The 22253-nt window shown below is 46.5% G+C and overlaps 1 protein-coding gene across 2 annotated transcripts in view; it reads right to left on the bottom strand.

Annotated features, from left to right (window-relative positions):
• The window catches only part of Ak7 (adenylate kinase 7), a 70074-nt gene that overhangs the window by 31071 nt on the left and 16750 nt on the right, over positions 1–22253 (bottom strand). The window contains exons 5-11 of one of the 2 annotated variants that reach the window (XM_076921256.1): positions 16891–17001; positions 9364–9444; positions 7820–7908; positions 5646–5736; positions 3358–3435; positions 2076–2225; positions 365–493 (exon numbers count right to left, since the gene is read on the bottom strand). In XM_076921256.1, the coding sequence (XP_076777371.1) occupies positions 365–493; positions 2076–2225; positions 3358–3435; positions 5646–5736; positions 7820–7908; positions 9364–9444; positions 16891–17001 (729 nt within the window). The remainder of the gene's footprint in view (positions 1–364; positions 494–2075; positions 2226–3357; positions 3436–5645; positions 5737–7819; positions 7909–9363; positions 9445–16890; positions 17002–22253) is intronic. The other variant, XM_076921257.1, reaches the window with a different exon arrangement.

The raw sequence follows: 22253 nt of genomic DNA on the forward strand, positions 1-22253 counted from the left end.
TTATTTTTTTGAAAAAAAGATAGTAGGGCTGGAGAGATGGCTCAGTGGTTAAGAGCACCGACTGCTCTTCCAGAGGTCCTGAGTTCAAATCCCAACAACCACATGGTGGCTCGCAACCATCTGCAATAGGGATGCCCTCTTCTGGTGTGTCTGAAGACATTGACAGTATACTCATATACATAAAATAAATAAATAAATAAATCTTTTTAAAAAGATAGTAAATAAAGTCTGATACTAGACTGAGAAAAATACAATAAGCTTCAAAACTAAACTAAACTAAAACTGTTCCAGACACGGGGGAAAGATGGGATGGACTTGGGACAGGCTGGAGGCAGAACCTCAATAAAGTAGTTGAGCGGGTTACCAGTTTGGCTATGGCTTCGGAAATCACATCCTTCATCTTGATGTGATGCAGTTTGTAGTGTTTGGCCAGCTCTTCAGAGATACTGGATTTTCCCACACCAGGAGGACCAAGAATGCAGATCTTGATTGGCTGAAAGAGAACAGAGAATATATCTCTTCGGGCTTTGGAGCTAGAAGGGGTGTTATTTCAGGATTGTGTTCTTTTCCAGTCTCTGGGACTGGAATAGTTTGACTTCAGCAACTCAGCCAGACCTCTAACTGTTCCATCTGTGGCAGTGTGAACATGCATGGGCCCCATAGGCTCCTCCTGTATGTGAATGCTTGGCCATAGGGAGTTATATGATTAGGAGGTGTGGCCTTGTTGGAGGAAGTGTGTCACTGGGGGGCGGGCTCTGAGATTGTATAAACTCCAGTCTGGCCAGTGTGTTACAGTCTCCTTCTGCCTTCAGATCCAGATGTGGAACTCTCAGCTTCTTCAGCGCCATGTCTGTCAACACTGCCAAGTTTCCTATTATGACAATAATGGACTAAACCTCTAAAACTGTAAGCCAGCCCCAATTAAGTGTTTGCCTTTGTAAGAGTTGTGATGGTCATGGCATCTCTTCACAACAATAGAGACCCAAACTAAGACACCCTACCACTATGATTGCTACCCCATCATCCTGAAGATGCCCGCCCCCTAATGAGGTAGCTCAGAGTCATTCATCCCATGGGAATTTAATAGCATCAGTGCTCTGACCTGCACTGACCTGGGCCAGTGGGGAACACAACTCAACAAGCCACGCTCAGGATGCTGGGTGTGGTGGTACAAGCTAGTAATCCCAGGACTTGGGGAGGTGGAGGCAGGGGGATCACAAGGTTAAGGCCAGGCTCAACAAACTGGAGAGAGAAATAAGCCAGGGTGTGTTATATAAGACTCTGCTTAAAAAAATCAAACAAACAACAAAGAATAAGAGAGAGACAGACAGAGAGAAAGGCAGAGAGGGAGAGGGAGAGGGAGAGGGAGAGGGAGAGGGAGAGGGAGAGGGAGAGGGAGAGGGAGAGGGAGAGGGAGAGGGAGAGGGAGAGGGAGAGGGAGAGGGAGAGGGAGAGGGAGAGGGAGAGGGAGAGGGAGAGGGAGAGGGAGAGGGAGAGGGAGAGGGAGAGGGAGAGGGAGAGAGAAAGAGAATGTCCAGGAACACCTAGAGACCTAGAGGTACTACCCTGGCTTTACATACCACCAGTTTCATTTGTTCATTTGTCCTGGACCATTCTTAAGAAGCACAGCATCCTACATTGTCCCTTAGATGTCTTTGGACTGAACTTGGTCTTCAGCAGTTTAAAATTAAATTATTTTGATTTTTTTTAAAAAAGGATCTATTTATCGTCCATTTGTTTTGAACAAGTGCTCACTATGTAGCCCAGGCTGGCCTTGAACTCATGAACAACTTGCTTCTCCCTTTTGATCATTTTGTTAAAACCACTACTCTGATGCTGGGAGAGGTGGTGCACGGCTTGAATCCCAGCACCCAGGAAGCAGAGGCAGGCGGATCCCTACAAGTTTTAATGTACAACGCGTGCCGGTTATAAGACCGGAGAAACGTGTCAGACATGAACCACGTGCTCAGATGTTTTAACGTGGAAACCCTCCTGCTGGTACAGAGGCACCGGCAGTGAGTTCCAAGGACTTTTCCTTACATCTGGAGCGAGGAGCAGTAAGGGAGGGCGGTTACCAGTAATCCCCGGCTCTGCTTGTATTCTTTGAGGATGCTGTTGATGTTCTCCACGAATCCTGTTTGGGCGACCCAGCGGATGTTGAAGTTCTCCTTCACAAACAGGGCCTCCATCCTCAGGTTCACCAGCAAGTGGTCGAGATACTCTTGCTGAGGGCAAGGGGAGAGTGTCTGGTTAGCGTCTGACAGTCATCGAAGACCAAAGTCGCTACAGCTGTTAAAGGAAGCCAGTGTTGGTACACTGAGCGGAAGTCGGGCACCCTGCCTGGCACCCGGTGTCTACGGAGCACCTGCTGTCTATCCCTGCATCAGCACCGTCCTGGAGGCGGGAGCCAGGGCTTCGCCTACACTCTTTACCAGTCGGCGACAGCCCCAGCCCTGAGATATTGTTAAAGGCTCTTCAAATCTGTTCTCTGGAGCTAGTGGCCTCGTTTATCTTTTGGTTGGACAAACAGCTAGAGAGTTAAGAAGACGCTGGACTCCAAACTAAGACTTTTTTCCAGTCCTCCCTCCTCCCTCTCCACACATTCATTTCTCTTTTCTGTTCTAAGACGGGACTCACATAGCCCAGGTTAGACTTTTAACATTCTGGCTCCCACCCCCAGGTGCTAGGATCACAGGTATAGGCTATCATGTCTACCCTTGCCACCACCCCGCCACCAATGCTGGCAAGGGAATCCAGGTCCTTGAATATGAACAAGGACTCCACCCTTAGCCTTCTGAGACTTTCCTTCTGTTGTGTGGTGCTGGACACTGGCCTTGCACATGGCAAGCACTCCACTGAGTTCACTCTCCAGCCTTTTTTTATTTTGATAGAGGGTTTCACTTAGTTGCCCAGGCTAGCCTTGAGCTCATTCTGTAGCCCAGGCTGGCGGTGGAGTTAGATCCTCCTGCCTCTGCCTCCCTAGTAGCTATATGCCCCTCAAGCCTGGCCCTAGCCCTTTAGAATATTTTACTATTCAATGTATATATTTTGTCTTTATTTTGTTTCTTTGTTCGTTTGTGAGACAGGGTCTCACATAGCCCAGGCTGGCTAATGATATGCCTTTGAACTCCTGATCCTTCCACCTCTACCTCGGATGTGGGGGTTACAAACATTCACTGCTACACCAGCTAGCATCTACTTCTTAAAAATAATTCAATCTCATGGTTATTCCTCCAAATAAGTATAGAGGAAAAAATTCTCTCATCCACACCCCGCCTCCTCCCATTCTGCCCCGTCAGTATTATTTAGGGAAATAGGGAAACAGCTCTTGAAAGCAACGTTTTTCCTTATACTGACTGTCAAGTCTTTTGTCAGGAAAGCATTTTCTTTGGGTACTTTCTGGATTTTTCCAGGGCCGGTATTTTTGCTGATGCACTGTTAGGGAGAAACAGAGGTATTATTTGGTTTGCTTACAAGGTTTGACATCAGACTCAAGTGAATGTGAACGTGACAACGTGACGAGGCACACATGCTATGAGACATTTTCAAAACAGTACACAGATCATACCCTCACGTGTTCTGAAAACACCCGGAAGCAGAGATGAGCAAGGCTTGGTCTCCTCCCTCAGGGACCACCGAGGTCCAGGAAGGAGACAGTCATGTGTACAGATCACTGCCCTGTGGGATGTGTGCGGCTGGACAAACAGAGTCCGTGCAACTGTCTGTTAGACATGTGTGGAGAAGAGAGCCCAGTGTTTTTAGACTGAGCTCCTGCCTTGAGCTCCAACAGACCAGAACAAAACAAAATGGAGTCCCTCAGGCTAAGGGTCATATAAGCAAACAAAACTGAAAGATGCTCCCTACATACACCAAGGGACAGATGCCACAGCAGACCTTTTTCCCTCTCTCCTGAGAACTGGAAATTCCTTTTGTTTTAACCCTTAGATGGGAGAAGGGATGTAACCGCAAAGGACCTGACACTACCCAGACAGTGGGTTTTTTTTATTGTTTTTGTGTGGGGGTAGGTGAATGGATGTGTGTGTTGGGGAGATGGGGGGCAACCACCTTCAAATCCTACTATTTGAGTATAGCTCAGTGGGGGCTCTCACTGCCCGAACTCACCAATTAAGGATAAAGCTGATTAGCTCTATCAACACATTTTTATTAAATTCTATTTTTATTAAAATTTGCCATCAATCTTATCTTTAGGCATTCTGAATATTTGTGCCCCCCCCTTCCCTACTCACACACTGACATTTTTAACCCATGAGGTAAAGGTGTCTGATGGAGGAGGCTGCTAGGTCGTGATGGTGAGATCCCCGAGAGAGAAGGAGGGCAGTGCCCTCCCTCAGAAATGGATCCCGGGAGAGTTCCCTGTCTTTCTCTCCCATGTGAGGTGGGCACAGAGGTGTGCTGTTTGTGAGGCCTTCAGCAGCCTTTAAATCGGCCAGTGCTTGACCTTTTGACCTTGGACTTTGTTGTCGTTTCCCCCCCCCCCCCCGCCCCCCAGGACCATGAGCAACATATCCCCATGGTTCCTGACCTGCCTACTTTGTCCATTTTTGTCACAGTAATCCGTACAGACTAAAGTACATGGAGGAGACACAACTTTGGGCAGGTAAGTGGACTTGCCACCAAGTCCTGGTCACCTGAGTCCACACAATGGAGAAGAAAACTGACACGGCAAAGCGTCCTTTGACCTCTACGTGTGCGGTGTGGGAGCACTGTGTGTATAGTGCGCACTGAATGAATGTAATGATGTGTTAAAGAGTGGCTGGAGACACCTGAGGAGCGTGAGAGGGAGACAGGAAGGCTATGGAGGCAGATCCTGGAACTGCATCTTAAGGGTGAGTACCCAGGAGCCAAGCAAGGGCCAGAGGAGGCCACAGCAGCTGGGCCAGGTGAGCTGTGAGTAGATGGCACTATCAGAGGCTGCCTGACCTGTGGAGAGCTTTTGGAGCTGCTTGGCAAGAATTTGACATTGGGCCAGGACAGGGAAGTAAGCTCAGGCAGGAATCTGGTTTGGGGATAGAACAAAGAAGTAGCCTTCAGGCAAGACTTTGACTTTGGGCTAGGACAGGGAAGTAGGCTCAGATATCTTGGTCATCCTGATAAGCCCTTTGATACAGTGATCCAGGGACTTCATTTATTGCCTTGCTTGTTCCTCAACCTAGAACTGACCTTAATACTTGTAATTAAAATAGTATAAAAGCAGATTGGGAAAAAAATAAACCCACCTCAGCCTCAGAACTGGCTGGGGTCATGCTACAGTGTTGTCTAATTTTCATTTTAATCCTTGCTCCTGCCCTGGATTACCCGTTGACCGAGCTGACTCGGTAGCTGACCCCTGTCTAGAGAGCCTAGAAGTGCCCGTGGGTTGAATGACCCTTTCTATTGGTCCTGCAGGCCAAGTGTCACAGACCCAATGGTGGCCTTTCTTGATTTCTTACGGGCACATATTAGACAAAGGTCTTTGGGGGAGTAACTTCCCAACTCTTAGGCTACAGTTACAGACAGCCAGTTTGAGGCTTAAGGACATTTTATGTGTCCCCAAGCCCTGCTAGCACAGGAAGTCAGTAACTAGCATCCAGGGGCTGCAGCTACTCAAGTTAGCCCCTGGGGTATGAGGACACAGAGCACTGTACCTTGACCAGGTCTTCCAGGGTGTGGACAGACTCGTCCACAGCTACCAGGTAGTGAAGCTTAGGCACGTGGTCTATGACGTTCTGGATCACTCTGTAGAACAAGGGGGGACAATAATCAGACAGGAAAACAGTAAGATAAACAGACCTTTGTCCCGCCCCCCCCACCACCAGGGAGGTGCTTGGCGCTTTGATAAGGGGTCGCACTTAAGGTCCACCAAGATCGGGGTGGGGCTATGTCTGCTGTCTACAGACGAAGAAGTGGGGATGAAAAAGCTAGGTGACATGTCCCAAACTGAAGAACCCCGGGCAAAGACAGCCAGATCTGAACACATATACATTTGGGTCCCAAGCCTGTTTTCTTTGTGACTTACTTTTCTATTTCTTTGTTTCAGTTTTTATCTTATTGTTATTGTTGCAGTTATTATTATTATTATTATTATTATTATTATTATTATTATTATTAGCTATCCCTTGAGCTCAAGGCCTTGCTTGCTAGGTATGCGATGCTACCGCTGGCCGCCATAGCCTCGGCTCTTTTTTCTACCTATTTATTTTGAGACAGGATCTCACTCAATTGCCCAGGCTAGCTTTACACTTGCTTAGGCAGGCCCTGAACTTTTGATCCTCCTGCCTCAGCTTCCTAGGTAACTATCATTAACAGGACCATGAGCCCAGATGTATCCTGGTTTCTAAGTATACACAATTCCCAACTCCAGGAAGAGGACCTGACCCTGGCCTCACATCAGGAAGGCTTGTCCATCACCATATGGCTCACGTGAGTCTCACTACTGTGCTTGGGGGTCAGTGATTTGCAAAGTGAGATACAGACTCTAGATTTGTCAACTGACCTAAGGAAGTCACGCAGAGGTGACCTACGGTGAGGACAACACCAGTGTCAGGACAGCTGCTGTGACTGTCCCCATCTTATGATGAGAGACCTTACCGTGTACTGTTGGAACACAAGGCTGGAATTTCAAGAACAGTGACCCAGCTACCCACCCTGTTGCTTGCGTCAGCATCTACCTGGACTGGGTTGGGAGGTTTAGGGAGTGTGGAAAATTCAGGCCAAGTGTGAGACTCAAGTGCTTACAAAAAGCCATCTCTGCAGACTTGTTCCCCCCAGGGCAGAGAGCTCCTTGTGGGGCCAATTGAGAGTTGGAATGTTTTACATTGAGAGCCAAAGATTCTTTAGGCTTTTGGAGAAAGACAACCCTTCACTTTTAAGCTCTATATCCTAACACCCTCGTGTCTATTAGGCAAACCTAGAATGGAGTGAGCTAAGCTTGGCTGATCGCTAACCTCTTCTGACCCTAAAACAAACGCAAAACTCTAACCCCTGCTCACCCTAGGAACGATCTTGTGCTAACTGGCATCTGTTTAATGTGGAAACAGTGTCTATTGAAAGAGTTGTTTTTTGATTCCTTGCTTCTGAGGCTGTGAGAGTCCTCGTGATCTCCTCCCTCGCCCAGCCCTTCCCTCCGGGGAGCTGGAATCTGAGTTCACAGACCATAGCCTTAGGAAAAACTATTTCTTTCTTACTTATAGGACTTGTATAAGATTTGAATTCTGCCACTGGGGAAGCTAAGGCTGGAGGCTGAGGAGACTGAGACCCTGTCTCAAAGAGGGTGGAGGAGAGGCTTCAGGCTTACAGTTTGCTGACTGGCTTCTGCAAGTTTGTCTCCCCGCTCACCCCCTCCCCCCACAGCCCCTTCAACAAACTCTTCAACAAACCCTGCCTAGCAAGCAAGGCCTTGAGCTCAAGGGATAGCTCATAATAATAATAATAATAATAATAATAATAATAATAATAATAATAATTGCAACAATAACAATAAGATAAAAACTGAAACAAAGAAGCCCATCTTATTTGAGACAAAGGGGAAAAGAAATGGGTTGGCCAGCATGGGTGCCCCAAACCCTTTCTTTCCCAGAGCTGTTTCTTGGCTGACAGGGGGCTCTAGGAGATGAAGCTACACTCGTGATCGGAAGTATGCAAACCGGGAGTGGATAATGCTTCATCAGACACAAAACGGCGGTGCTAAGTGCCTTCTGCATGCAGCTGTGAAGAATGAATAATACAACAGTGATGTGTGTGAGGGTCTGGGCTTTGTGACCTGAAGATGAGTTACGAGTATTAATCACCTAGGACAGTCACACTTCCTGGAGTCTCTTACCCTGCCAGATCAACGACATGAATGGCTGGAATGCAATTGGTCCCGTCTCCAAACACGGGTAGTGCAGGAATCTCGCCCAGCCAGGCCATCTGAAAGAGACAGGCAGGGGCGTTCGCCCAGCTTGAGCTTCTCTGTCGCAACCCACATCAGGTCAGTCAGAGGGCTCCAGAAGCGCCACTGCCCCTGGCCTCTGGCTGTCCCTCTTGGATCCCCCTCTCTCAGACTTTCATCCAGTCAGCCCCATAAAAATTTAGTTGTCAACTATTAAATCTTATCTTAATGATCTGCAGGATTTGACCCTACAGGAAACTTTTTTTTAGAGATTTATTTATTTATTTAATGTATTTAGTGTATTTAGTGTTCACTGTTCACTGTAGCTGTCTTCAGACACACCAAAAGAGGGCATCAGATCTCATTACAGATGGTCGTGAGCCACCAAGTGGTTCCTGGGAATTGAACTCAGGACCTCTGGAAGAGCAGTTGGTCCTCTTAACCACTGAGCCATCTCACCAGTCCCTACAGGAAACTTTTTTTTTTTTTTCAGACGGTAGACGCTTTCATTTCTCTTTGTCCCTCCTGGGTCTCCCTCCCACTTCTCTGTATCCTCCAAATCTTGTGAGGTCTGAAGACCTCAGTCTCCATCCTCCTCCCTTCTCCGTGTGGACTCTCCGGGTGACGTAGTGGGGCCCGCGGCTTAGATGCCTTCCTCATGCCCAGTCCTCGTGTTGACTGACTCCTTATCCTAACTGCTCCAGATCTTACCAGAGATCCAGTCTTAATCTCCTCCTCCACTTTACTTTCTTTCTTTCTTTCTTTTTTTTTTTTTTTTTACATTTTTACCTTTTATTAAAGCATATTTGTGAAAAGGCAGCCAGATCTGTTTATGAACTTTCTCCTTAAATTTAAAATTCTTACTCTGTGAGGGAGTGGGAGTTTGTACAAGTGTGCAAGTCAGAGGATGGTCATGGGAACTAGTTCTTTCTTTCCACCCCATACTGAGGACTAAACCCAAGCCTCTCCTCCCTTCTCCTCCCCTCCCCTTTCCTCTCCTTTCTCTTTCTTTCCTTCTCTTTCCCTGAGACAGGGTTTTACATTATCATCTAGGCTGACTTCAAAGTCTCAGTCCTGCCTTTGCCATATCACAGTAGGTATATGGCACCACCCCTGGCTGTAAAACACTCTTTGAGAATGCACACAGTGGGCTCACAGGACGGCTCAGCAGGTAGACACTTTCCATACAGGAACTCCACAAAGCTGTCCTCTGAGCCCTGTACTGGAGCTGAGGCATGTGCTGGCCCCAGCACACACATTATATACACACATGTAAATAATAATAATAATAATAATAATGATAATAAATCCAATAAATGCCAACAAAGAATCCTCACAGTCTCAGGTCCTGAGTGAGGGTGAAGGCAGGGATATGGGGTGAAGAAGCTGCTACTTTGTAACCTAACTTGAAAGTGGAATTAAATTAAGAATTAAGAATTAAGAAAATTAATAATTAAGAAAAAAGAGTTCACTTAGCCTTGGAAAGGTTGGACCTTAAAAAAGGTGTGTAAGATGCCGCCTTCTGCTCCATACTGAAGTCCTGAGGCGACTACATAAGTTGCAAACTTTTTGGCCTAAAATGGATAAAATGCAGAGAGAGAGAGAGAATTGGTATAGCATTAGTCATATTGACGCAGACTCAGTAGGTTAAACGGATACTGATGCAGGCTCTGCTGTCTCTTCTGGACTCCTCCGGAACTGCTTAGGGCTGAGACAGGGTCCCTTATTGTGGAAGAAAAAACTGCAAACTGCATGCAATTCAGAAATGTTTCCAGCCGTCACTGAAATTCAATGGGAGCCGGGCAGTGGTGGCGCACGCCTTTAATCCCACCACTTGGGAGGCAGAGGCAGAGGCAGGCAGATTTCTGAGTTCAAGGCCAGCCTGGTCTACAGAGTGAGTTCCAGGACAGCCAGGACTACACAGAGAAACCCTGTCTTGAAAACAAAACAAAACAAACCCCTCCCTCCCCCCAAAAAAACCCCCCAAAATTCAATGGGAACAAAGAACTAAATTAAGTTAGAACTGTTCCTTGTGAAAACACCCATGAACTCCATGTTGGCCCCGAGGGGAAGGGAAGCTATGAAAACAGGTCCTTCTAGAAGGATCTTCATTCACCTGTCACAGTGCTCACATGACTGTGAGGCTCAGGACCTGGTGGGGGTTTTGTTTGGTTTGGTTTGAGACAGTGTTTCACGTAGCCCAGGCTAGCCTTGCACTCATTATGTAGCTGAGGATGACCTCTACTTGTTGAGTGCTGGGATTACATCTTGTGACACCAACCCTAGTTTATGTGGCACTGAGGATCAAACCAAGGGCTTTGTGCATGTTGGGCAAGCACTCTACCAACTAGGCCATGGCCCCAGACCAGGTCTCAATACGAGGGTTTTGATTGACATATGCTTTACTTTCCCAGAGAAAAAGTCACTGTGGCCTTGATGATACTTAGTGGTGACCAGGCTGGGCTGCAAGTGGTATGCGCCTGGTGAAGCTGCTCTGGAGGCTAAGCTTGGAGGATTACTTGGGCCCATGAAGTGGACAGACCAGCCTGGGTGTCTCAGCAAGACACTGAAAAAACACAGAGCTTTGTGCAATGAATGTGGTTGGCACAGTTTTTTTGTTGTTTTTGTTTTGTTTTTATTTTTATTTCTGGATTGCTGACACGAGGTCCGAATACAAAAGATGTAGTGACGTGACGTCTAGGTTTCTTTCCATTCCCTAACACTGCTTTCCAGAGCTTGAGATGGACCTCAGGTCTGCAAGCATGCTGGGCACGAGGGCTCAGGCATCAGGCCTGGTTCCCCTGACCCCACTGAAGCTTTCATTCACAGCCTGCCTGTGTGCCCAGCCTGCCCAGCCTAGAGCAGAACTGCTAAAGTCTGCTTAATCACATGGGGATTTATTCTCACTTGAGAGAGATTCTTGAGTGTGTGTGTGTGTTGTGTGTGTGTGTATGAGTGTGTGTATGAGTGTGTGTATGTGCTTATGTGCACACACTTGCACACACTTGAGGGAAGGAGGGAAGGGGAAGAAGAGAGAAGAAGAGGAGGAAGAAAAGGAGGAGGAGGAAGAAGAGGAAGAAAGAAAGAGAAGAGAGAAGAAGAAGAAGAGAGAAGAAGAAGAAGAAGAAGAAGAAGAAGAAGAAGAAGAAGAAGAAAAAGAAATAACAATAATAGTAGTTAGTAGTTGTTGAAGTTGACATTGCCTGGACTTGGTGGCTTATGATTGCAGTCCCAGAACTTACTTAGGAGGGGCTGGGGCAGGGGATTGCCACATTTTAAGATCTGCTTAGAAAGTTCCAGGCCACCCTGGATTGCAGGGTAAGATCCTGTGTCAAAAAAAAAAAAAAAAAAAAAAAAAAAAAAAAAAAAAACACAAAAAACAAAAAAAAACAACACAAAAAAATGAATGAAGAAAAACGGGAGGAGGGGGGGGGATGATGTAAGCTGACTGAGTCCAGACAGTGCACACAGGGAATACACAGGTAACCATAGCTGACCGAGCATGACTCACAGGCCCAGGCGTCTTTCATGAGTTCAGTCTCCTGAAACGTAGACAATAGGACAATTCTGAGGACATCAGAAATTCTCCTTTTGGGCTGTCGTGAAGTTGTTTCTGTGTTTGTTTGCTTCTCCTTGCCGTGATAAAACTTAAACCAATACACATAAGGGGTGAGCTTTGGGGAGGAGAGGGTTAACTGATTTACACTTTCCTGTCCCAGTGGAGGGAAGTTGAGGAAGAAATGAAGCAGGAACAACCATGGAGGAAGGCGGCTGATCGGCTCGCTCTTAGGCTCCCATTGCACTTATATGGCCCAGACACATCTGCCCAGGAATATCACTACCCATGGTAGAACCCGCCCTCTGCCTGCATTGACACGTCCTCAGGCCAATCCCACTGAGACGGTTCTTTCAGAGAGGTTCTCTTTACCTGTGACAACAAAACCAATCTAGGACATATTTCTTGGGTCTAATTCTCAAATGGATCTGGGCAAGTTAGACTGAAAAATTAACTGAGCTTTAAAAAAAAAAATGTATTCATCCACGACTAGCTGTGCAGTGGTGTGGTAATGCTAACCTTTAATCATAGCATTTGGGAGGCAGAGGCAGGTGGATCTCTGAGCTTGAGGCCAGCCTGGTCCACAGAGGGACCTCCTGGACAGCCAGGGCTACACAGTAAACCCTGTCTCATAAGGGATTACAAACAAGCAAGCAAGCAAACACACACAGAGGCTGGGTGAAGAACAAAGCACTTCGGTAGCACATTTGAGGTTCTAGGTTGGAGACTGATCACTAGGGAGAAGGAAGGGAGGGAGGGAGGGAAAGGGAGACAGGGAGGAAGAAGAGGAGGAGGAAGAGGAAGAAGAGGAAAAAGAGGGGAAGAGGAAGGTAGTACTTTGAATGAAAAAGGATTGTTCCCCTAGGCTTGTTAGGAGTGGCACTATCTGAAAGGATTGCGACATGTGACCTTGTTGGAGAAAGTGTGTCACTAGAAGTGGGCTTTGAGGTTTGAAAAGCTCATGCCAGGTCCAATGTCTTGCTCCTCCCTGCTGCCTGGGGATCTGGACATAGAACTCTCAGCTCCTTCTTTAGGGCCGTGCCTGCCTGGATGCTGCCATGCTTCCCCCAGTGATGATAATGGACTGAACCTCTGAAACTGTAAGCCAGCCCCAATTAAATGTTTTCTTTTGTAAGGGTTGCTGTGGTCATGGTGTCTGTTCACAGCAGTAGAACACTGATGTATTGGCTGGTTTTGTGTGGCAGCTTGACACAAGCTGGAGTTCTCACAGAGAAAGGAGCCTCCCTTGAGGAAATGTCTCCATGAGATCCAGCTGTAAGGCATTTTCTCAATTAGTGATCAAGGAGGGAGGGCCCATTGTGGGTGGTGCCATCCCTAGGCTGGTGTCTTGGGTTCTATAAGAAAGCAGGCTGAGCAAGCCAGTAAGTAACATCCCTCCATGGCCTCTGCATCAGCTCCTGCTTCCTGACCTGCTTGAGTTCCAGTCCTGACTTCCTTTGGTGATGAACAGCAATGTGGAAGTGTAAGCTGAATAAACTCTTTCCTCCCCAACTTGCTTCTTGGTCATGATGTTTTGTACAGAAATAGAAACCCTGACTAAGACAACTGATTAAACAGAAAAAAAGGATAGATTTTTTTTTAAAGGTCTGGCCTGGTGGCACATACATGTAATCTAAGAATTTAAAAGGTTAAAAGAAATTCAAGACAGATTGGCCTACATAGCAAAATTCTGTCTTTGAAAAATAGATTTGGGGCCAAGCACACTGGCAAACACCTTTAATCTTAGGAATCAGTAGCACAGGCAGGCAGAGCTCTCAGTTCAAGGCCAGCCTGGAGTATATATTGAGTTCCAGGACGGTCATGGCTACCTCCTGAGACACAGTTTCAAATAGGAAAACAAAACATTGATTTTATGGGGTTGGAGAGATGGCTCAGTTGTAAGAGCACTTGTTGCTCTTGCCCAGAACCTGCCTGACATCTCTCAACCACCCATACCTCTACACACTTGGGAACTCACTACACACACACACACACACACACACACACACACACACACACACACAGTACATATACAGACAGGCAGGCAAAAACACTCGTGGACATAAACTAAACATTAAAAAGAGAGATTTTCCAGTGAATTTTTTTATTATTTAGAGTTAAGGATGAGTTAGTGTATTTCTATAATAAGGGCATTGTTTTAAAAATAAATATCTATTAAACAAAGAAGACACTGTGGCCCCTCTGTTGGACTGGCAGATACTTAGTTTCTGTGTGATGATACATTTTCATTTAGTGAGTGAGACATCTGAGTGCTGGGCAGGGTGTTAATTATAACAAAATAGCAAAATATGGAGCCGGAAGAGGTTTAAATAAGCCTGTATGTTCCTTTTATTTTGTAGTCTGGGATAAGTCTCATTGGTAAAGCATGTTTAAGGTGTTGGCCCACTCCCCAGCATCCTGCTTGCCCCAAAGTGGACCTACAAATGTCGAATTCTCTCCCCTTCTGGTGGGGTGTTGTTGTTGTTGTTTTGAGACTGACTCCCACTATGTATTCCTGGCTGTCCTGGAACTGGCTCTGTAGACCATGCTGGTCTCAAACTCAAATCCACTTGCCTCTGCCTCCTAAGTGCTGGGATTAAAAGTGTGCACAACCCTGGGCTTGTTTGTTCTTTGAGTCATGAGTCTCACTGTGTATCTTAGACTGGCTTTGAATGCACTGTCATCCTGCCTCACCTTCCTGGGTGCTGGAATTGCAGGCATGTCCAACACCCCCACAATCTGTTGTTTCTGTAACTAGTTCATGCTCACTATGCATTCAAGACCACAGGTTCTAGTTTGAAATTTGTTGTCATATCTTATGAAACCACAAGGTGGCACTTCGAAGCTGCCATCACTTGATCTGCTGCCTATTTATTTATTTTTTAATTCAATGGAACCTTGGGTTTGTGCTGGGATGAAGGCAGCAGCAGCCGCCTGCCTCACAGAGTTCTAAAGAGGACACACTCGAGTCCGAGAGTCAACATGGAGCACCACAGGAGAGATATTCAGCACCTTCCCGGGCAGGCAGCTCAGCGAGCCCGGATTTGCTTCTCAGTTACTATTTACTCATTACGGGCCACTGGAAAATCCATTTTAGTAAAAGATAAAATTATCATACATGCCAAATGACAAATTTTGCTGCAATGTTAGCTTTTCTTTAATGGTAGGTGTTGGGGACTGAACCCGGGTCCTTGCCATGCAAGGAAGCCTCTGTCATTGAGTCTATCCCAGACCTAGATTTTCCCCCTTCTTAAACAAGTTTTATTTATATACGTATTTTGGTGTTTTTGAGACAGGGTTTCTTTGTGTAGCCCTGGCTGTCCTGGAACTCTGTAGACCAGGTTAGAAGTCAGAGATCTGTCTGCTTCTGCCTCCTGATATTAAAGGTATGCACCATGACTGCCTGGCTAAAGGATTTATTTTTAATTGTGCGGGGCTGGTGCATATGCGTCCAGGTGCCTTAAGATGCTAGAGGCATCAGACGCCCTGGATCTGGGGCCTCCAGTGGCTGCTACACTCTAAACACAGGTCCATGCTCTTAACCACAAACGGAACTTGGGTGTGTGCTCGTAACCACTGAGCCATCTCTCCAGCCCCACCCTACCATATCAGTCCCTATCCTAAACTGAACTTGCTAAGTTGCCAAACTGGTCTAGAACTCCTTCTTGTAGACCAGACGGGCCTTGAACTTGTGGTCTTCCTGCCTCAGTCTCCCCAGAAAGCTGCGAGCACAGGTGAGCACCTGCAGGCCCTGACTTTGTTGCTGTAGTTTTGTTCAGAAAGCATGCTGTAGTTTTGTTCAGAAAGCATCTTGCTGTGTAGCCCAGGCTGGCCCTGAACATTAGGTAACAGGTGTGTACCGCTGGATTCAGCTTACAGCTGTGTCTTTTTTTTTTTGTGTGTGTGTTTTTTTTTTGTTTTTGTTTTTGTTTTTGTTTTTCAAGACAGGGTTTCTCTGTGTAGTCCTGGCTGTCCTGGAACTCACTCTATAGACCAGGCTGGCCTTGAACTCAGAAATCCTCCTGCCTCTGCCTCCCAAGTGCTGGGATTAAAGGCATGCACCACCACGCTTCAGCTGTGTCTTAACAATTAGCTGTGTCAAGATAAATCTTATTGCATGATGGAGTTGGAATCAAGAAAAAAAATGTCACCTCCTCCCCAGTGTTTGGTGACTGACAGATCTTGTTTTGAATGACTGTCCCCTACCCCACTTCTATGGTCCTGCGCAGCTGTGAAATGGGGACAAGGACTACACAGGCAATGAGTTACTGCCACAGTCATAGTCAGACAAGCTTAGGCAGGCTCAGGACACTGTGTCTCTTTATTGTTTGTTTTCAAAACAAAGTCTCTCTAGGTAGCCCAGGCTGTCATGGAATTCATTATGTAGATCAGGCTGTCCCGGAACTCACCCACCTCTGAGTGCTGGGATTATAGGCAAACCCCATTATGGCTGGAATGTCTCTTTGTCTGTATGAGGTACATTGCAGTTTTCAGAGCTATTTGAAGAAAAGTACTGACAGAGATTCTAGGAACCTTCCTTCCCATCTCTACTGAGTTATTTGCCCAGATCTCTGGCTGGAGGAGAGCCTGAGTCTAGCTGAGGGCCTAACATAGGGCTTTCAGGTCAATGGGCTGGATCATAACCTGGGGCAGGAGCTTCCTAGTGAAGAATGAAAAATTATAAAAATCATTTTATAGAATATATCCATATATAGATGCTTTTTAAGTTCTTTTAGAGACATGAAAACTTTTCTCTGAAACAAGCCAGACCAGTTCCAGAACTGGCTGTAAAGAATGAAAGTCATTCAGGTAGTAAAAACACAATGACAATGACAGGGCTGTGGCTTTACAGCTGGAGCTAGTGAAAAATAGTTGATAAATAGTTGGTAAATGACAGAGTAGGGCAGTGACATGGTGAAACCACATTTTTGAGAAAATGATTGTACTGAGTAATTTCCATGGCCATTAACTTTTTAGGGTGGGTTTCTCTGGAATGTTTCGCTATTATGTTATGTATCCTTGGCAACCCCTCACCCCCTCCCCACTCTCCTGGTTTGTGGTTTTGCTCTTTAAAAGATCCCTTACCCATCACTCTTGGCCAAACCTTGCTCTTGCAAGAGAGCTTGTGGTTTGACCGCCAGCCAATTTCCCTAATAAAGCCTCTGCCATTTGCATCCAGGTATGGTGTCTTGGGTGGCCGAGATTTCGAGACTTGAGTGAGGGTCTCCCTAATTTGGGGGTCTTCACTAGGGATAGAATATACCCTTGAGCCAAAACTCACACCTGTGGGAATGTACAGGGAAATAAACCACGATGTTTGCACCGTTGTAGTAATGTGCCCTAGCCACGCAAAAACACTCTGAAAAGGGATCAGGGCTAAGTATGCAGAGGAGAGAGTAGCCCGGGTACACCACCTCACAAAGAACCCTTCCCACTCCACAACACTCTATGTGTCCAGACTTACATTTTTTCCAAATTTCAGAACTATTTTTTCGGCGTTGATGTGGTCCAGGAAGTTGGGGTGATGTTTCCTTCTTCGGTAATCTTCTTCTGTGAAGGGAACCTCGTTATCGTCCTAAGGGAGACACAGGTGCAAAGCTAGTGCCCCAGAGCCAAGGGAGGCCCCACTGCTCCAGGAGGCGTTCCTTCCAGCTCCGTGGAAATTCAACACTACCCGGCTCCCAAGAATGAAGTCTGAATCTCCAAATACCTAGGTCAGAGGACCTCCAAGGGCCCACACATAGGGAAGTAACAGATATTCCCAGTGATGGACTTAACACATCACAAGGACCCTGCATAACTCATCAAACTTACTCCATGGACACATGCAGTCACTATGTTACAACTGAAACAAAAATTATACTCTTAAACAAACAAACAAACAAACAAACAGAAAACCCAAAACTCCAGGGCTTCCAGGGTTATGTGGGGTAGGATTTGCTCATCATGTCTGGGTTGTGCTTTGGGGTGACACTTTGATGTGACCTCAAAACAAATGAGAGCAAAACCCGAAGCGTCCTTGATTGTTCAGGTTGGGCTGCAGCCACCAAAGGGAGTCATGGGCGTGGCAACAGGCTCTGGGTAGCAGATATGATCGAGAGCTTAGGGGTATTACAAAGAAACCCATCTTTCTATTGGTTACAGTTACAAATTCATATTGAGCTGGGCGGTGGTGGCGCACGCCTTTAATCCCAGCACTTGGGAGGCAGAGGCAGGCGGATTTGAGTTCGAGGCCAGCCTGGTCTACAGAGTGAGTTCCAGGACAGCCAGGGCTACACAGAGAAACCCTGTCTCAAAAACAAAAAAAAAAAAAACAAAAAAACCAAATTCATATTGAATGTTAGAAAGACTGCTGGTGTAAACCACAAGGCCAAACTGAAGCTCTGTGTGTCCTAACAAAATGGAAGCCTTTTGTGTGTTTGTTTCCAGTTTTGACATAGGGTATCAGGTTGCTCAGGCTGGCCTTGCATTTGATAAGTACTGAAAGAGTTGACCCTGAGCTTGTAGGTCATCCTGCCTCCGTAAAAGGCTTGCCCAGGTGGATTTCTGAGTTGGAGGCCAGCCTGGTCTACAGAGTGAGTTCCAGGACAGCCAGGGCTACACAGAGAAACCCCGTCTCGGAAAAACAACAAAACAACAACAACAATAAAAAAAACAAAAACAAAAACCAGAAAACAACAACAACAAAAAAGGCTTGCCCAAGGAAAGGTAACATCCTGGAATGCTGAGGACTGCTGGTCATGTAAAATATCAAGTCACGGTGATTTCACTTCAGTAAACAAGGTTGGTTGCCGAGAAACTGCACAGGATGCACTTGATCTCGCAATGGGCAGGATGCATGCTTGCCGCTGACTGGATGGTGGCGGGAAGGACTATAGCCTGTGGGCTTAGCCTTTATGAGCATCTGACTAACATGATTCAGCACCATTCTCTGGGAGTCCCAGGTATGAACCTGTCCAGTATTTAATAAAGCTTGCTTTGATTGGACGATCATGGATTTGGCCTTTCTCCTTGCAATTTTCAGGTTTACCGCCTCCACCTCCTCAGTCCTGGGATCACAGGCGTGGAGCACCACGCCCATTTTTTTTTAACTAATAAACATAAAACCACCTGCTTTGAATTTATGTTTACAGATCTGGTTCCTGGAAGCCCTAGAACTTTTCCTTCTGCGACTGCAGTAACCAGAGAATCTGAAACCTCTAAACTGTGCGGCTGTAAAGCCTAACCCACTCTGGTTTTGAGAGTGCACAAAGTCTATTTGAGTAAGCATCCTGTGAAAACACCCCCTCCCCCCACCCCCACTCCCTGGCCCTTAGCAATAGCCAGACAGGCTACAACAGCAGGGTCAAGATACATATAGACAACCTAAGGCATCCTGCAGAAATCAGATAGCCTAGGCATCCTATTTGTCAGGTGGTTTTGTACCCATGTCTGTTCCTGCAGATTACTCTAGAAATGCAGTTTTTAAAATATTAACTTGCTGATCAGTATGGAAATTCCCCAAGCTTGCTGTAACCACAGAAAATACCCGGTACCCCTAGACTTGAGGCTCTCACTTCTGACCGGCTGAGATGGTGATGATGATGGTGATGGTGATGATGATGATGGTAATGGTGATGGTGATGGTGGTGATGGTGATGATGATGGTGGTGATGATGATGGTGGTGGTGGTGATGGTGGTGATGATGGTGGTGGTGGTGATGGTGGTGATGAGAGCCCTCGCTCCTGAGCTTGTAATAAAGACCCTTATGTGTGTGCATCTGAATTGGCTCCTCGGTGGTCTTTGGGGTCCCTGAAACTTGTGTATAACACTGTGACTGTAAACTGAAAAAGGCACTAATTCAAGACCAGTGGATTATTACCAGACATGGGCAGGAAGTGCCTCCTCTTGGGACTCAGGAGGCAGAGGTAGGCAGATCTGAGTTCCAGGCCAGTAAAGGGCTATATAGTGAGACCTGATCTCAAGCCATGGGGGGAAAAAAACCCAATACATTGTCTGAACAATAGAGGGTGTAATTTACCCATGGTCAAGGGCATTCAGGAACTTAAAAAAAAAGTATCAGGCATGGTGACACACTCCCAGCACTTAGGAGGTAGAGGCTGGTGTGGAGAGCTTTTGGGGCCACTTGGCAGGAATTTGACATGGGGCCAGGACTTGGAAGTAGGCTTCAGGCAAGAATTTGACTTTGGGCTAGGACAGGGAAGTAGGTTCAGATATCTTGGTCATCCTGATAAGCCCCTAGAAACGTAGATCAAGGGACTTTGTTTATTGCTTTGCTTGTTACTGTAACCTAGAACTGACCTTATTACTTGCATGTAATTAAAATGGTATAAAGCAGACTGAGAAAAAATAAACCCATCTCAGCCCCAGAATAGGCTGGGGTCATACTACAGTGTTGTCTAATAGTCTTTTTTCCTTTGAATCCTCACTCCTGCCCCAGAGAACCTGTTGACTGACTGAGCTGGCTTGGTCAGGCTGGTGGATCTCTGAGTTCAAGGCTAGCCTAGTCTACAGAGTGAGTTCCAGGACAGCCAGGGCTACACAGAGAAACCTTATCTGGAAAAAATAAAAATAAACAAACAGATAAATAAAACTAACAATGCAAGAAGGGTGTGGCAGAGTGGTTTTCCCCTTCTTTGTGCTGCGTGTGAGTGTGTGTGTGTGTGTTGGCAGGTGTATATGTGTGGGTATCTTCTGCTGTCCAAACACTTTAACAGCCGAGACATCTCCCCAGCCCACAAATGACAGTATTTATGCCAGTATATCATATCTACAAACTTGCTCAGTTAAGAAGAGAGATTCTTGGGCTGGAGAGATGGCTCAGTGGTTAAGAGCACTGACTGTTCTTCCAGAGGTCCTGAGTTCAATTCCCAGCAACCACATGGTGGCTCACAACCATCTGTAATGAGATCTGGCGCCCTCTTCTGGTGTGTCTGAAGACAGCTACAGTGTACTCATATAAATAAAATAAATACATCTTTAAAAAAGAAAAAAAAAAGAGGAGAGGTTCTCACAGACAGCTCCCAGCACAGCCAAGAACATGCTCTTGACTTTAAAAATGGATTCTGTGGGAAAAGTATAGGCTGTAGTCAAGGAGACGAGATCCTGTCACAGTCTGTTCAGCTGGCCCCGGATTTAGGATAAATTATAAAATGGAAGAAAAGCGCCAGATGTGGAAATCTCAGCACAGGAGAGGATCAGGGATCAGAGTATCAGAGCACAGGAGGGTCAGTGATCCAGAGCCACCCTGGGGTGCAGAGTGAATTTGAGCCATTTGGGGCTATGTAAGGTCCTGTTCCACATGACTGGAGCCATGGTGGGAAACTGGAAGAAGACGAAGAAGGCAGATGCTTAGGGCTGTGGGCCACACTGAGGCGTGTAGATGGTCCTGACAGGTGGTTGGTGTGCAAATATTCATGTGAATGTGGACATGTGGGTGCCAGGGCCTGTATGTGCAGGCTAAAAGACAACCCTGGGTTTCAGTCCTCACTGTCCACCTCCTTTGAGAAAGGGTCTCTTTGGTTAGCGAGCATTTGAGCTGGCTGGCCCTCAAGCCTCCAGGGACATCCTTGTCTACACAGGAGCTCTGAGATGACAGCCACTCATACTATGTCATTGACTCTAGTGGGGTTCTGGGGATTCAAAGTGGGAAACCTCTACGAGCACCTTTACCCACTGAGCTGTGCCCCAGCCAGGACTGATGCCCTTTAAGAAGGCCTGTAGCATAATCTGAATTACATTTTAACAAGGTTGTCACAGATAGGTAGGAAGGGAGAAGGCAAAGACTGGGATCCACCACTAGGTGGCGATAGATTCTCTTCCCCACCGGGTCTTATGGTTTCTATTGCTGGAACAGAAAAAAAACGATGATAAAAAAAAAAAAAAAGAAGCAAGTTGGGGAGAAAGGGTTTATTTGGCTTATACTTCCATATTGCATCTCATTTTTTGAAGGAAATCAGGACAGGAACTCAAACAGGGCAGAAACCCAATGCAGAGACCATGGAGGGCTTGCACAGCCTGTTTTCTTATAGAACCCAGGACCATTGGCCCATCCATGATGAACTGGGCCCTTGCCCATCAATCACAATTTAAGAAAATGCCGTACAATCGGGCAGCGGTGGCGCACACCTTTAATCCCAACACTTGGAAGGCAGAGGTAGGCGGATTTCTGAGTTCGAGGCCAGCCTGGTCTACAGAGTGAGTTCCAGGACAGCCAGGGCTGCACAGAGAAACCCTGTCTCGAAAAACCAAAAATAAATAAATAAATAAATAAATAAATAAATAAATAAATAAATAATAAAATAAATAAAAATAAAGCCCTACAGATGGATCTTACGGTGCCATCTTCTCATCTGAGGCTTCCTCTTTTCAGATTACTTTAGTTTGTGTGTCCAGTTGACATATGACTAACCAGCACACCTGGGAAGGTGTGTTCACCTTGAGATATCGTGCTTTTCCTTTCCAGAGTTCCGGGCCTCCAGTGCCGTCACCAGGGCCCCAGCCACGCTGAAGTTCAGATGGATCTTCGTGCTATTTCCTTATCTTATCGTCCTTTGGATACTGGCCAGAACCTAGGGATGCTCCCCAAGCTCCCCGATCGACACTTCCGCTTCTGTACAGAGTCTCTAAGACTGCTCTTCACTCGCCGCCAGGCAGTTGCCCCCCATGCTGCCTCAGCTCCAGCTGCCTGGCTTCTCCTCCCTTCCTGGCAGCCTGAGGCTTACCGTTCGCCTGCCCTAGGGTTTTTCTTTTAAACTAATACGCTGTCCTCTCTGCTTGTGTCCACTCAGAAATTCTTCTACTAATGAGCCCCACCAGGGAGCTCC

The sequence above is a fragment of the Arvicanthis niloticus genome, chromosome 23 (genome assembly GCF_011762505.2).
Source record: "Arvicanthis niloticus isolate mArvNil1 chromosome 23, mArvNil1.pat.X, whole genome shotgun sequence".
NCBI lineage: Eukaryota > Metazoa > Chordata > Mammalia > Rodentia > Muridae > Arvicanthis > Arvicanthis niloticus.